Genomic DNA, 16,734 nt, shown 5'->3' with positions numbered 1-16,734 from the left:
CTCGAGGTCTTTTTGTGCTTCCCATTTTGTCTCGTGGTGAGGCGGCACGTCCACCGTGGTCCACTGACGTTTCCGCTGTGCCATCGCATGGCCGACGTGTGCATACGGAGGCTCGCGTGGTACTCGCTCTGTCGCCGTTGAAGGAGAGAGCCCTCCATCACCATCCCGCCCCGCACCATCGTCATCCGCATCGGCGCACCTACATATATTCGCAACTCGTGTAACGATCTCCCCGAAAAGTGAGTGAGAACAAAAAGGAACGGGCCGCGTGCGAAGGTGGCCGTTTCTAACACAGCGCGTGCTTAAACGCTTTAATGCCCGCGCGCGCGAGACATTGGGCGGAGAGAAAATAATGAACGGGCGGCCGCCCCTGCGTTGAGCCACCACGTTTCGCCGTGGTTGATATAATCCGGTGCGAACTGGATCGGTGCGGTATCTCCTCTAGCTATCGATAATCTTCCGTTCTTCGTGTGATTTTCGTAGAGAGAAAGAAAGAGAGAGAGAAACCCGCCGTCACACACGGTATTTCCGGCTTCGTCGACGCGCGGGCCACATTGCCCGCTCGTCACCGACATCGTCGTCGCCGTCGTCGTCGTCCATCCAACGGACGAGCTAGAGTGATAAATCCCCCCAGCATCGGAGCACGTTGTAACCCGCGACCACGCGTCCCCACGCACGCCAGCAGCGATGTCGAACGAGGAGACATCCGCCGATCGCAATGTCGAGATCTGGAAGATCAAGAAGCTCATAAAGAGCCTCGAGATGGCCAGGGGGTAAGTAGGTCGGCGCCAACGTTGGCGCGCTTCGCGCTGTCAGCTGTTACCGCCTCGCGGGCCATCCTGACATATGGCTTCGCGGAGCATGTGCTCGTTTCACCGTCAGCCGTGTTTAAAGACCGCACTTTTATCGCAATCGACAGGTGTTAGCCTTTATATTAGATTTGTCAACATTTTTTTTGTTGTGGAAAAAAATATGCAAGTCTCGTGTAATTAGAGCAATGGGGGGTTTACATAAGCAGATTTCTCCGTAACAATCTTTTAGTGATATTTAGCAGCGCTTTTAAATATTGTGTAAAAGATATGTGTCTTTGCAGGAATGGTACGAGTATGATTTCATTAATCATACCTCCAAAGGACCAAATATCGAGAGTAAGCAAGATGCTGGCGGATGAATTTGGCACAGCATCGAATATTAAGTCACGTGTAAATAGATTATCCGTTTTGGGTGCAATCACATCAGTACAGCATAGGCTAAAGCTATATACTAAAGGTAATTATACTTTTTATTTATATTAAAATTTTTCGAATAGTTAAAACTAATTTATTTACTAATACAACAGAGTATATAGAATTTAATTTTATACACGAATGCAATATATTTAAATATTTCTAAATGTGTTGGGAAATATGTTACATTTAAGTTGTTTACTATTGTGTCCAATTTATGACCATTAATCATAATTTGTATAACTTGTATAATTATTTGTATAACTGTATAATTATATTGATATTAATATATTTTTCAGTGCCTCCAAATGGCCTGGTAATTTATTGTGGAACTATCGTAACAGAAGAAGGGAAAGAAAAGAAAGTCAACATCGATTTTGAACCTTTCAAGCCTATTAATACTTCTTTATATCTTTGTGATAATAAGGTATGTTATATATTCTCATATTTGCACATGTGTTCTGCTATATTTATGTATGATTTTTGCATAAGTTATATTGCATTTTGCAGTTTCATACAGAAGCGCTCACGGCATTACTTGCTGACGATAACAAATTTGGTTTTATTGTTATGGATGGTAATGGAGCATTGTTTGGCACGCTGCAAGGCAATACGCGTGAGGTATTACATAAATTTACAGTCGATCTTCCCAAGAAGCATGGTACGTATGTATGATGTATTCAAACATTGAAAAAGAAAATATTAAAATCATTTGTTCTCATAATTAATTCTTTAAAACTCATTACAAAATAGATCAGATATGCCAGGTGTTGTAAAAATTATTAATTTTAGGCAGAGGTGGTCAGTCTGCGCTGCGTTTTGCCCGATTACGTATGGAAAAGCGGCATAATTATGTTCGAAAAGTAGCTGAAGTCGCTACTCAATTATATATCACCAACGATAAACCTAATATCGCTGGATTGATTCTCGCGGGTAGTGCCGATTTCAAGACCGAACTTAGTCAATCTGATATGTTTGATCCCGTAAGTAATTTTGTTTTTATTAATTTGTTATTTTAAATTATTTTATTATTGTATTTTTTGTGTTTATATATGTAGCAAGATAAAAGGAGGAATTGTTTTTTTAAATAATAACACATGATTTTTTCAGAGATTGCAAGCTAAAGTTATAAAATTGGTAGATGTATCATATGGTGGCGAAAATGGTTTTAACCAGGCCATTGAATTAGCAGCCGAATCTTTGCAAAATGTGAAATTTATCCAAGAGAAAAAATTAATTGGTAAAAATATTTATGTACATATACTAATTATATTTAATAATGGATATAATAATATATTTTTTTTTAATGATGTATTATTACTAATTTCTTTTTTAATTAGGTCGTTACTTTGATGAAATTTCTCAAGAAACTGGCAAGTACTGTTTCGGTGTAGAAGACACGTTGAGAGCCTTAGAATTAGGTAGTGTCGAAACTCTAATATGTTGGGAGAATTTAGATATTCAACGATATGTTTTGAAAAACCATACAAACGCGGAAGAGAAAGTATTGCATCTAACGCCAGAACAAGAAAAGGATAAGACTCACTTCACAGATAAGGAGGTAAATATTCAAATATTGCTAAGATAGGAATATATTTTTTAATTATTTTTCAATCTTTTTTTAAAATAAAGTATTTATATTTTTTGCTTTTATTTTCATAGAGCGGGGTAGAATTGGAACTTGTAGAATGTCAACCATTGCTTGAATGGCTTGCAAACAATTACAAGAGTTTTGGTGCTACCTTGGAAATTATCACCGACAAATCGCAGGAAGGATCCCAATTTGTCAGAGGATTTGGTGGAATTGGAGGTAAGTCTCTTTTATATATATACTTATTATCATCATTTGGAATTTCATGAGACAGATACCTACATATACTTCTCTCATGTACTGTAAAAAAATATATACATATATACACTATAAGTGGTTCCAAGAAATTAAAGTGCGTGAGGTAAAAAGCGATTAAGGAAAATAAAAATAATAGTAAAAAAAAAATTTTTAACTAAAAAGTATTAAAAACATTATACTTATATATTCTTTCGAAACGTTCGAAATAATATTGTCTAAATGCTAGGCTTTCTCTTGTGCAATTTGCGCATTTGACTTACTGTGAAACTTCATAAATTGACAAGTCATGGTGTAGTTGTGTTGTTTGGGCATAATATCCTCGAAAGTCGATAAAAATTAACGTTAAGTCGTTAAAATTACGTCGTTAGACACGAGCAAAGATTATGTTTGCATGGAAAGTAAGTTTCATCAAACTGATATTAATTGTGGAGTATATATGTTGGTGCATAGGAATCCTCCGCTACAAAGTTGATTTCCAGTCACTGCAGGCTGATGAGCCTCTTGATGATGTTGACCTCGATGATTACTAATTTCATCCGTGAATTACTCAGAATCGACCAGGTAGCTCTTTCTCTGCTTGCGTGCGTTCATTTACATCTCGTGTATCATAGAACATGTTATTTGCAAAGTTGGACAAATTTATCATTTGTTCATCTATTTCCAATTTATTTATCTCCTGCATTATAAGTAGTTGATGATATAAATGTAAATGATTTAATAAAATTCAAATGAATGGAGTATCTACTGATATAGATCTCCAAATGCATATAATTAGTCAAATGTCTTGTTAAAGACGTTATTTCTACTTATATAATCTAGCTTTATACCTGAAAAAAATGCTTATTATTCTCTTTTTCATAACGTATATATCGTTTCTCATTAATAACATACTATCTACACAAGAAAATTTAACTTTTTATATTTAAAATTTAGCCTCTTATAATTTATTATATAAGTTTAGATAGTATATAAGTTTATAAGATATATATAAAAAATTACATACATTGTTCGATAATATGGAAAAATATTTACAATTACATATATACATATATATATATATATATATATATATGTGTGTGTGTGTGTGAGTTGTAGTCTGCTTTTAGTGATAATTAAAATGTAAAGATAAATTTGTCCAAGAAAAATTCAGTTTCTTCCATTGGGTTTCTCACTAAATAGTTTGGTTCTTTTTTTGTGCAGATCTGTAGTATATATATGCATATAAATGTCTCTTTCCAAATAATTTTGAATGTGATGATAATAGATGTTTTTAGTTTATGTTTATCAAGGGTATAATATTTATTATTTTCACGAATAAAAAAGAAGCCTGAGAACACATTTGTTGTTTTTTTCTTTCTTTCTTGGTAGTAAATGCAAATAAAGAAAATCTAATGTTTGTGTTGTGTATATGTGTGTGTGTGTGTGTGTGTATACATACATACATACACACACATATGCATATATATTTACGAATAACTCTATGTTTATATACGGGGTGAGTTGAAACCTTCCAGTTCCTCGATCCTATTTTTATGCTGTATCATTAGATCTGTACATTGTTAGTCTTATAATTGGAGAAGTAAACGCAATACACAGTGATTGATTCAATGGAAAGATAATATCTGCTTGATATCAAATATATAGCGATATTCTTTCATATTTCGTTTAACACATCTCATCTTTGAACAACAAAAAATATAAAAATATACGGTAACATCGTATACATTCGAAAATTCGTTGCGAACGAAAGGTCGCACACAGGAATGTTATAAATAAACTGATTAATAACGCTTCTAAATGTCAATGTGAGCTTCTCAGCCAACGATGACACAAGTTTCATTATCATTACTAAAAATATAACTGCTCATTGTATATTGTCCGATCTTAAAAATATCGATCATCTCACTGACCAAGATGACTTTTTGAATATACAGCATCTTACATACTTGTATATTAATTGATAATTAATAATTCTAATTCTTCTATCTTCACTCACTAAGTATATGTGTTACATAAGAGTTTCACTGAATGGAAACACATACAGTGTGCGTATATATATATCTGATTTTCAACTACCAAATCATTATATTTTCTTTTACTACATGATAATATATATTATAGTATATGTTTAAACATTTTGGTTTGCACGATATTTTTTATAATATTCATTATCTATTCCTTCACACAAGTAAGATTCTGTATTATGCATTTGATACGAATCTGATATTTTCTTAATTACATTTTTTCTGCCATTTTTCTATACAGTATTTGAACATTTTGCTAGAATGTACTTTTATAATTATGCTATAGACGTATATCTGTTGTATAGACTGGACTATACATTAATAGTTGTGGCATTAAATGTAATAAGCGCATGTGTATCTCTTTAATATATTATGCACTTCAATCTCTATGTACTATTTTCAAGTATGAATTTAATAATTCGAAGTCAATTTTAGTGTTTAATATATGTCATTTTAAAAGTTATTACATTTACTCTAGTAATAAAAAGAGACAACTTAATTTATAAATATGAAAATAATGTATTCTTTTTTAACACGAAAAGATTATTACACTAATTATCTCAATTTTCTATTTAGAAATTTTGTTTAATTTGGTATTGCCATTTTCATAAATATCAAAATATTTATTATAAAATTTTATTGTAATATGAATAATTGAAGTAATATTGATAGGAATTAAGATCAGTATAGTTTATATAAGAGATGTGCTACATGCTATATTAAAATTTTATATTACAACTAGATATATTTTTATACCGATGTACGCTTTATCCATGTCTATATACTATGTAAAATAGAGAACCATAATTTAATGTATAATCAATTCAATAGACATTTTCAATGATTATACCTGCATGTTAAATAATAAGAGCTGTATAAAGGCTAAGTTTATTATCACAGATAATATATTCAATAAAACTAAATAAAAAATATATCAAAAATTACATGCAAATATATGAAAGTTTCCATGTATATGGGATATAACTGTTATCTCTGATAATAAACATTAGTATGTATTTATATATGTGATGTCTATAAATATTTATGACTCTTTCATATATAGCAGTTGCTTAAAATAGTTTGTGTTTTAAAAACAATTTAAAAATATTTAATATCTTCAAATACTAATCGGCATTTTATTTCTATTAGCTTGCATATTGGGAAAGGTACAACATCTGTTTTTTATAAATTATATAATAAAGATTAAAAATTAATATTATCGATATACAATCATAATATAGACAATAAGTGATGTTTTCTTTTATATATTTATCGATATTTGGTTAATTCTTTAATATTTTTATATTTATAATAATTTTATAATACATATATAGTTTCTCTTACACACACACACACACACACATATGCATAGTTTTTTTTGTCTTATTAATATTTATTCAAGTATTGACAAATTTATTAATACGAGATTATAAACTTTCATTGATTACTTTTTTAATTATGTCATTATAATCATACTAAAACGTATAATGTTTTATATATTTATATATAATATTAATTCACAAAATATGTATAATATACATAATATAATACATAATATTAATTTACACTTTCATAATGATATAATTTTTAATTTCATAATAAAATGTTCAACTAATCACATGATTTGTTTTTCTTGTCTATGAATAGTGCTTTCTTTGAATTATAGTTTTTTTCTATTTGCTTCCTCTAAGTTTGATACATGTCTTATAAAAATTCTAATGTTTTATTATATTATACAAATGCAACAAGTATTAGGTACACTTCCTACTAAGGAAAGTATTGTTAATAAAATGTCAATTTGATTTAATTTTATATAATTTAGCAGATTGCCGTAGACATTAGGTTGTAAATTGTATATTTTTAATGATTTATTCTTATATATATTTGCTTATTTATTGTTTTTATTGTTTTATTTCGATATTTCAGTTGTTTTTTGCTATCAGTTTAATCAATAATAATGAGTTTACGCATATGAAAATATAAAAGTAAACTTATATTTTGTTTTAGCAAAGGAAATCTTTAAACGAGAAATAGTTGTTTTAGCATGTTGATTTAGCATGTATTTCTTAAAATATGTATTTTTCAGGTATCTTGCGGTACAAGGTGGACTTTCAAAGTATGCAGTTGGATGACATCGAAATCGATAGCTTTGATTTGGACGATTACTAAGTCCATGACTCAACTAATATTTAGTTATTTTAAATAAAATCATTAAAAGGCTTCGATGAGCAATAATTGGGTTTTTATTTATTTTGAAATTACAATAGTGTTAACAATAAACAATATTTGAAATGTTTCCGCACTTACTTGTGCTTCTTCAAAACAAAAATTTAGGCTCTTAATATGCTATGATAAGATAAAAAAAGGATGGAGTCACGAGAGGCTATGTGTTTAAGAGAAAAACCTGATCTATTGCAAATCTATGCCGAAAGTCGATGACACATTTCTTTCTACTTGTCCATGTCAGTCACTTTGAGAACTGTGCTGATCAATAAACTATGCTGGTCAAGTTTAAAATCAGGTCGTGTATGTAAAATGTTAAGTCATATCATATGTGGTCCAGAGAAAATTGACTTGAATCATGTGGTTAAATAACTTGTAGAAGAAGAAGTCGTAATTATGATGTCAAAAATATAAAATTTATTGGACAAAGCAAATAAAAAAATAAATAATAAAATAATAAATAAGAATTTACAAAATATATGTTAAAATTGAAGTATAGCCTCTTGTGAGATGGTTTTGTGCGAGCAGTTAGAGTCAAAGTCAGTTAGTTATTTTAGCTTTGGAGAAAGTTGGAGGGACATGAGCGTATGTTCTCTTTTACATACTGTCCCAAGAAAGAAGCATAGACGGGCATGTCTCAAAATTATATCATACAGTGCAGTATATACGATATCATCACGAAATTATTGTCTAGAATTTACAGATTATCAAACAGATCGTAAAAATCGATGCATAAAAGAGAAAAGCTGATATAATTCATGTCTATGAAAGAAAAGGCGATTCGAAGACTGCGACACTTAATTAAGCCAGCTTAATACCTGCCTACTCTCATAACATTCACCATCTTTTATTACGATTTATGATCTTTAATTATTCACACACAGAGATTCGTTTAAATAACTACACTACATGCTCTACAGTGCCGAATACGTTTGTTGTATAATATGTAATGATCCGGTTGTAATTTTATATTAAATTGATGTTTGTCATCTTATCATAGATTTTACGAGAAATGAGTATTTGAACTACATAGCAGAGCGGCTACATAGCATTATTTTTGTTCAGATACAATCCTGGAAGAAGAGCTGTAATAAACTGATTATTATAAACATACAATTGCGTATATTCTACACCGATTTGAAAAATTCATATAACGATATAACACGAGAAGAGTTCTGTAAATAGATGTCAATTTAAAAAAAAAAAAAAAAACGGCACAGTTGCCTTAGACATAAGTTGAGGTCGCGTACACGATCCACGGAGTAAATGAAGTATTTCCGTCTTATGCAGTGATATAACACTTGTAAACATAAGGACAGACAATTCCTCGCAATCCTACAATCGCTCCGTTGCTGGCTATTGGCTCTTAGATTTTTGTACATTCACACAATTGTACATAAGAAACGCTTCGCAAAAAATATATTGAAGTAACTTTTTTCATTGTTATAGTAATGCACCTCAGTAAAAAGGAAAAGATATTTCCCCGCAATATTTAAATGGCAGTTAAATTGGAGATATATTACGAAATTTATTTTAACAAATGTTAATTTAATTCGCTTATTCGTACGATGCCTTTGTAATTAACGACGCTATGTATGTATAAATGTGGAAAGAATGTAACGTGCAATTTTGGTGAAGTATCCTTTATGAAAGAATATTGTATGGAAAGCAAGGAAGGATTTTTTGAAGAGTCTCGAATATTGTGAGAGTCTCTCGACGAAAAAAAAGTGTATCGTTAATGATGTATTTACATTACATTTGCGATATCATTCTGATGTACACCTTGCATAGAGACAAAAAACAGGCGCAAAAGAGAACTTCATCAAAGTGGAACGTTCGAGAGAGATCCAATTTTTGCGATATGTGCACAACGAATTTCAGAGTGGCGCGATGGTTCGAATTTGTATCTGTGTATTGTCTCTCAAGACACCCAGATGTTAATTACCGGCTTAACGTTTCTTCAAATTTTTATATGTAAACATCTCATTAGGAGTCTAGATAGTTATTTATTTCTATACATTGGTGCGCGCGACTACGTTTCTGCTTAGGCAGAATATCCGATTTAAGTATGCAAGATAGTAAATTAAGAGCTCGATAAATATTAATGATTGAAAGTGAGCGAGAGAGAGAAAGAGAGAGTGAAGAGAAAATGAGAGCAAGAAACAGAAAGAGAGCAGAGAAAGTCTTGTAATCTTTATCTTAACGTAAAGGTACATTGAAATGTCGTCCACGCGTTGCTTTAATAATCGAATCGATTACTTAGATTATGGTTTGCCCTTCTGATCTCTTGCAAGCCTAATTGTAATCTGCTAACAATATATTCGTCATTGATTATTTTGTTTCCACGTGTTTTGTCAGTGAAATACGCTCTTTAATCGAAGCTAGTTGTTTCCTTGATACTTGATTAGCTTTCGTATCCGACAGCAATACAAGAATGTAGTCGTAAAGTTTTTTAATCAGTCCAATTCTATATCATGGATATTATTTTATTATAATACTTCACGTTTTCGTATATGTATCACGTTGAATTTGCGCTATCTTAAAGTAAAGTCTGTTTTTGGATTACAAGCATTAATGGTATGGAATTATTACCTAAGAACCGGAAAAGAAATTTTCGATAGTATTACTGCTCATTTCCTGTGAGATCTATGCTCTGTCAGGTGATAAAGAGGAAGATTGAAATAATGAATCTAAAAACATTCCATATACATGTATATGCGCGTATACATGTATTAATGTGAAATAATGATAGAAAAAAGATCGTTTTTTTTTTTTTTAAAGAAAACAGTATATAACTAGTTTATTAATATAACTCTTGTTATGTATATATATGAAAATTGTTTATTTATTTATGTAATTATGATATATTTTATTAATTTAATCATTTTTCGGCTCGCTTTTTTGGGGAATTTACAATTATATATGTATAGATATGAGAGACAGCTATGATAAATCGGTTATTAGTTATTACATATTAAAAAAATGATAAAATTTTTGGAAGAATAATTATAATCTTATTTGTAAGTAATACTACGAAATTTATCGAATAACCATTATTTCTAATCTTCCTTTTCTCACGCATATTTTACTCGAAGTTTTATATACAAGGAAGAGAGTAACATGTCATCGTAATATACAATGCCGAATAGAATTGTGGACAACCATAGGATATTAAACAGTACATGAGTGAAAAAATACAATCTATGTTTCTCATACAAACAGATAGTTATTAATGTCCGGAGTTATTATATTGACATAACACGTTGCGGAAAATCCAACTCAGATTATTTTCAAATGCATTATTGCATGTTGTATAATATTGATCTGGTAACTTATGTCAATGCGATGCTTTCGGACCCCAATTACAGTTCTTCATATTTAGAAATTTGCTGATTATCTGTTTATCTTTTTACATAGTTCGTATCTTTCTTGTATGAAGGAAAGGAACGCGGAGTACTTTTATCGCGAAAAAAGAAAAGGTACCTTCGTATGAGAAAGCTCTATCGAACGGGAACGGAAATAATTCTCCTCAGCCTAAACATAAACCTCAAACGTAATTTAGTGAAGAACGTAATCGAGATGACAATGTTTTTTATACGATTGTTGTACCTGGTTGTATATCAAAACGTTTCTGCTCGCTGTGTATATTTCGGACGGAGAGAATTCGATGTATTTCATTTCGGAAATGTGCAAGAGATACACTCTTAGGATTTCTTTATATTTGTACATTTTTCATAAAGTAAAAAAAAAAAAAAAAAGAAGAAAATTGATAATACTGACAATAAACAAAAGGATATCAAATGTTTTGCATTTGTAGATTCTAAGATAAAATATATAGTAGTAAGTATAATCAATCGCGCGCGGTAAACAAGATTTGTGTCGCTCTAATTAATTTTAGCCGATGATAATTGATCGTTCGATTCAGACAGTAAATTTGTGATCTTAAAATTTTCTATTTTTTTTACCACATAATACAAATATTTAAAAAATAATAATTTATATAAATTAATATATCTTGGCAATGATATCGTAGCATAATTCCGTCATTTGAGTTTCTATGTTTTATACAAATATTTCATCGCTAGTGTATGTAAAACGTACACTATCAGTTTACATTTTGAGCAATCGTCTTATTCTTTTTTTACATGTTACAGATACTTACGATTTACTAATTTAACAAGACTATTAGCGGTAATCGAATTTACTAATCTTCATCCGGGACGAGAAGGTTGAGATTGGCGTCTTTCACGATCGAACCCAGGAACTTCTCCTCGGCGCCGCGTATGGACAGAGTCTCTGTGGCGATTACGGTCTTTCTCTCATCCATCATTGCCGCCCTGGTCCAACTCGAGCTGCCGCACTTGTTGCAGCTGTGTGACGGCATACGATTTAGACTGACAGTCCGGTTGCTGCAATCGGCGCACTTGAAGAACCTCTTGATAGCGTCAATCACGCGCAACGGATGTTTCTGTTCCTTGCACATGTCCGATGCTGAGAAGGCCGTGTATTTACATATTGCACACTTCACGGCTTTGCAATTGACCTTGTAAGTGCTCATCATCTTTTCTTCCATCTTTTCTTTCAATTCTAATTTGTCAAAGTATTTCTCCTTTTCTTCGTCGTAGGATTTCTCGATCAGATCTGTATGCGAGGACTTGGCTTCTAGCATCTCTTTGAATTTCTCATTTATGTTTATCTTTTTCGCACTCTGTTCTTCCTGCTCATCATTCTCTCTCTGACGTTTTACGTTTTTATACAGCTTCTCTTTCGAACGTATCTGATTGGGATCCTTTGATTTGATTTTCCCGTGCTGCTGTACCCACTTGATCGCGTTTATCTTGGCTGTATGAATTTGTTGCTTGGTGATGGGCTCGGAGAAATCTATCGTACCTTGATTACATCCCGCTCCCAGTCGCGGGTTTAAAGACGGAGAGGTAAAAAAATTCATCTTATTATCTACATGATTGTCTTTAGGTTTGCTTGACGCATAATTATTTTCTTTTGATGGCGCCGGACTGGAGCATAGAACTGGTCCATTGGACGTCGATTGCACTATTACTTGCTTCGAGGGTTGCCAGCCTCTCAATTTATTGAGTCGCTCGAAATCTCTTCTCGACTGTTTGTTGGTCAGCTCCACAGTCATTTCCTTCTTCTTAGTATCCACAGCATTGACCTCTAATTTCGAATCATTTTTCGTTTTTTTAATACCATTGCTCGAAGTGGCCTCGGATAGTAATTCCAGACGCGCGCGGTCCTTTTCGTATAATTCCTCATTGCGTTTGGCCAGTACTGGTACGAACGGCGCCAAGCCGTTGTAAGGCTTTCGTGTACCAGTTTGCTTGTTGTTCATACGTTTTAACGCATCCCCGGTGAATCCATATGCGTTATTGCTCGACTGTAGATCTGCTCGTCGTGAACATTTCTTATATTCCTGTTTAACGTGATAGACACAGTACTCGCATCGACTTATGTTTACAATTGCAGTGCAAGGATCACCGTTCTTCTTGATCGACTTGCACTTGCCCATATCCTTGGATCTACCAAGAATCATCAGCTTCTGAGGATTGTCGATCGATAATGTTGCCTGGTCGATATTGTCCTTACTCTCAAGCACGTTCGGATTGAGGATACCTATCACACTGCCAGTGATTGTTTTCCATAGTTGCTTGTAGGCATTACTAAATAGAAAGATGGATACAGTCTTTAAATCGTCGGACAAATCGCTTATTTTCCAGATGCAGTAAGAAGTTCCCTTCTGCGATGTTTTTGTGGCTGACTTGTTGATTAATACACCGGCGATTACCCAATCATTATGTATATTATCAGAAATAATGTGAGTCTTTACTCTTGATATTGTTACAGCTATTTTGTCCTTCATACGTTCTTTTAATTCAGCAGAGGATATGAGAGGACTAATTATTCTTATTCCAAAAAAGGGATCACTATATACATCCTTTGCAGTACTATTGTTATTGTTACCCTTTATAGTATTATTGAGATCAAAAGACTTACTTTTATTATTATTAAAAATATTATTGTGCTGTAATTTTGTTGCAGGTTGTTCAGTCTTCGGAGAAGAGTGCTCTTTTAATAGCTGCTTTATCTCACGTCCATAATTAGAATACTTTTGTTCCTCAAAATAACGTCTGTCTTCATCGTCTGAAGAATCAAGCTTGTCATCGTAAGATTCAGCGGTAACTTTCTCATGAATTGGTTTATCCTCATTATTTACATTACATGATTTAAAATCTAAGAAGTTAAACTGCAATTCTGTTAAAGTTTTTTTTGGTTCAAGTGATTTAGATTCTTCAGGCTGCTTAGGCTCTTCAGGATGCTGAGACTGTTCAATATCATTCTTTTCAACATCTGTCTCTTCAATATCATTTGATATGAGATTATTCAAGATATCCAAGTCAGAATCACTGTCTTCATGCTCCATATTTTAAATCCTGTAAGCAAATGTATATTTAATATATCTGTAAGTCTCTCTCTCTCTCTGATTAAATCATAAATTATATTTAAATTTATTTTATTATTTATATTAGAGTTAAAGATTCAATTTAGGGAAAACACACATTTGTGTGTCCATAGAGATAAAGCAGTGACAAATAGTTGATCAATCAACGATTGTTACATCTTGCTTTATTAAATTTATAGTTAAAAATATTTACACATAGATATAATAATATAACTTGGAAATGGAAAATAATTTGCCAATAAGAGTTCAAAACTATCATTGATTGATCACTTGGCTTCTATGACAATAGATTACAGATGCTTGACTGCTTGACTAACCTATTATTTTTATAATACTTTACAATACTTAAGAATTTGATAAAAATATTCTTTGCTGCTATATTAAGAATTCATTTACACGTAAACGTTTTTAAATTACACGTATTCACAAGTATTCACATATTATCTACTTAGATATTTAGAGACAATAATACTATGTGTAGCTATTTACACGTTATGTGTGTATGTACACACGTTCACTAATTTACCCGCCAATTTTCAGCAGACGATGAAGCATAGATATATTAAAATACATAGACGGAGTCTATTCCGTGGTGATATGGCGATAAGGAGTACCAACAATTTCGATATGCAGTTGGTATCGGAAAACTATCCACCAATCACTTTAAACCACCCCGCCGCGAGATTAGTTGCACAGGCGTATCGAGTTATCGCCGCTTCGATTGATTCGATATATCGAGAATCTCAGTGTTGCAGTTAGATTTAAATCGCGCTCAATAAAAGGATCAATCTCAATCAATCGCGCTCAATTTCGGAACGTGTCGCAACAAATCGCCGAGTCGTGTTCCATTCGCTTTGTATAGATAGATTATGTCTTTTTTCTGTCGATTCTTTATATCTAAATGTGAATCTCTCGTGTGCATAGAATTATCGCGAGTGCCTGTCCCTAACCCTAACCTAATCTGCCGTGAAGAGCGTCAGATGTTGACATTGCGTATTCAACGTATTCAACATCATGTACAACTGCCGTTAGACGCCAGCGTTGATCAACCCTTTCCGGAATCGTCTTCGAGGTATCTCACTTTGCTTCCTCGACAAAGGCTGCGATCAAGAATGCGCTACGAATATATGCTTCGAAACATCGTTCTATCTTTATTCTTCTGGAATGTAGAACAAGGATATAGAATGATGTTTCAAAGCATTCGTATAGTGTATTCTCGTAGTGTATTCTCAAATGCAGCGAAAGTACAATACACATTATTGATGCATGATCATCGTCAAGTATTACGTATATATATATTTCTCTCATTGTTCTATAATATATATAGAATCTGTATAATTAACTTAATACTTTTCCACCTTTTCCTATTTTCGATTTTACTGCATTTTACGGATCTATGAAAGAGATGTTATTCGCATCTATGATATGATGATAAAAAGTCATAAATAATATAATAATATAAAGAATTTTAGTAAAATCATAATTGATCAGCTTTAATCAGCTGTGATTTCTGTAAAAAAATATTAACAAAGCGAAAATTTGCTAATTAAATTTTAAAATAATATGTTATAAAAATTAAAATAGTAATATTTTGTTTTATTTTATTTGTTACAGGCAGCATTGCTGATAAGCTGCGTGCGAGTTTGACTGCGAGATTATCGAGTGTCGAACGGACGTTGATTCGTGCGATTTTTCGCATCGTTATTTAATTCTCATTGCGCAATGTACGTGAAATACACGCGTGCGATTCACGGGTCGCGTCGGGAGTGCCGTGTAAAGTATCGGGCGATCGTAATTATTCGTGTTTTCGGGAGTGTCGCGAGTGCTACCATGGACCAAGAGAGGAGGAGCAGGCCTGGAAGCATCAGGCGACATCGGGGCAACTGTAAGGTATGCAAAATGAACATATAATATTTCTTTTAAGAAATACATAATTTTTGTTATATTTGTTTAAGTATCTCTATATATATGTATTTTATTTGTTATTACAGGTAAGGTTTACTTATAGGAGAGGAGAAAGAAGTCCAGGAAGGCATCAGACGACATTGGGGCAAGTTTGACTACGAGATTTTCGAGTGTCGAACGGACGTTGATTCGTGCGGTTATATATATCGTTTTTTCTCATTGCGCAATGTACGCGAAATACACGTGCGATTCACGTGTCGGGAGTGCCGTGTAAAGTGTCGGGCGATCGTAATTATTCGTGTTTTCGCGAATGTCGTGAGTGCTACCATGGACCAGAGAGGAGGAGGAGGCCCGGGGAGGTATCGGGCAACAGCGAGGCAACTGTGAGGTATGCAAAATATTTAAAAACATTTTTTTTCTAAATTGCATTGCAATATTTGACCGTTTTCAGACTTTTAAAATGCCCTGTACACACACATACATCCCCCCCACACACATATACACATATACACACATACATAATTTGAATATTTTGTTTTCAGATCCATGTGTGTGCTGTGTACTACAACTCCGCTATTGCAGGTATCGGTGAGTGAGAAATTGTTTATTTCGATCGCATTAAAAGTATTATTACATCCCTTTCTAAAAAAGGCATATGTTAAGTCCATTTTTGCAAGTATTGTTGCATCTTTTCCGCGATGCTTATTGACTATTTCGATTCCATTGTACGTTATATTCGTAGCATTGAGAGGCTGTCATCATGAGAGTTAGTAGTTTAACAGTTTGTTCAAAATAAAATAAAATAAAATAATATGTTTCAAATAATAATATAATACTTTAAATTTGATTAATATTTTTGATAGTTATCAGCTGATTTCTGTCAAAAAATATTAATCGCGGATAAGGTATTATAATATATTATTTACAACATATTACTATTTTAATATTTTTTACATATTATTATTTTAAAATTTAATTAACAAATTAACGCTTTAATCAGCTGATTTCTGTAAAAAATATTAATAAAGC

At 32.6% G+C, this 16,734-nt stretch overlaps 3 protein-coding genes across 8 annotated transcripts in view; 2 read left to right on the top strand and 1 right to left on the bottom strand.

Annotated features, from left to right (window-relative positions):
• Positions 1 to 29: 29 nt before the first annotated feature.
• Positions 30 to 10,541, top strand: Erf1 (eukaryotic release factor 1). Of its 6 annotated transcripts, XR_014425882.1 has the most exons (12): positions 30 to 773; positions 1,094 to 1,269; positions 1,526 to 1,653; positions 1,737 to 1,887; positions 2,019 to 2,209; positions 2,337 to 2,466; positions 2,567 to 2,787; positions 2,889 to 3,036; positions 3,526 to 3,636; positions 5,093 to 5,120; positions 6,249 to 6,265; positions 7,186 to 10,541. XR_014425882.1 is itself a non-coding variant. In XM_083044264.1 (11 exons), the coding sequence occupies exons 1-9, from the start codon at positions 688 to 690 to the stop codon at positions 3,603 to 3,605; spliced, it is 1,311 nt and encodes a 436-aa protein (XP_082900390.1). In that variant the 5' UTR covers positions 30 to 687; the 3' UTR covers positions 3,606 to 3,636; positions 6,249 to 6,265; positions 7,186 to 10,541. The 6 variants fall into 6 exon arrangements, 5 of the variants coding, with proteins under 5 accessions (XP_082900390.1, XP_082900391.1, XP_082900392.1 ...); XM_083044264.1 differs by lacking the exon at positions 5,093 to 5,120; XM_083044265.1 differs by lacking the exons at positions 5,093 to 5,120; positions 6,249 to 6,265.
• Positions 10,542 to 11,437: 896 nt separating this feature from the next.
• On the bottom strand, positions 11,438 to 14,305 carry Mcm10 (minichromosome maintenance 10 homolog). Its single transcript, XM_083044254.1, has 2 exons — positions 14,118 to 14,305; positions 11,438 to 13,771 (listed from the first exon to the last, which is right to left on the bottom strand). The coding sequence occupies exon 2, from the start codon at positions 13,759 to 13,761 to the stop codon at positions 11,527 to 11,529; it is 2,235 nt and encodes a 744-aa protein (XP_082900380.1). The 5' UTR covers positions 13,762 to 13,771; positions 14,118 to 14,305; the 3' UTR covers positions 11,438 to 11,526.
• A 276-nt stretch (positions 14,306 to 14,581) lies between these two features.
• Positions 14,582 to 16,734, top strand: part of LOC145940077 (protein couch potato) — a 94,966-nt gene continuing 92,813 nt past the window's right edge. Inside the window, exons 1-4 of the mRNA XM_083044918.1 lie at positions 14,582 to 14,872; positions 15,415 to 15,690; positions 15,792 to 16,093; positions 16,248 to 16,293. Coding sequence (XP_082901044.1) covers positions 16,252 to 16,293 — 42 coding nt within the window. The 5' untranslated portion in view covers positions 14,582 to 14,872; positions 15,415 to 15,690; positions 15,792 to 16,093; positions 16,248 to 16,251. The remainder of the gene's footprint in view (positions 14,873 to 15,414; positions 15,691 to 15,791; positions 16,094 to 16,247; positions 16,294 to 16,734) is intronic.

This window comes from Prenolepis imparis, unplaced genomic scaffold (assembly GCF_030444845.1).
Source record: "Prenolepis imparis isolate NDT839.2.m4 unplaced genomic scaffold, iyPreImpa1.0 SCAF_8, whole genome shotgun sequence".
Taxonomy (NCBI): Eukaryota; Metazoa; Arthropoda; class Insecta; order Hymenoptera; family Formicidae; genus Prenolepis; species Prenolepis imparis.
Note: the sequence above shows the minus strand (reverse complement) of the source record. Positions and strands in the feature narration are given on the sequence as shown.

Coding starts and splice junctions, on each gene's coding strand:
- Erf1 (XM_083044261.1), top strand. CDS start 688: ATGTCGAACGAGGAGACATCCGCCGATCGCAATGTCGAGATCTGGAAG. Junction 774..1,093: donor AGCCTCGAGATGGCCAGGGG/GTAAGTAGGTCG, acceptor GTGTCTTTGCAG/GAATGGTACGAGTATGATTT. Junction 2,788..2,888: donor CTCACTTCACAGATAAGGAG/GTAAATATTCAA, acceptor TTATTTTCATAG/AGCGGGGTAGAATTGGAACT.
- Mcm10 (XM_083044254.1), bottom strand. CDS start 13,761: ATGGAGCATGAAGACAGTGATTCTGACTTGGATATCTTGAATAATCTC.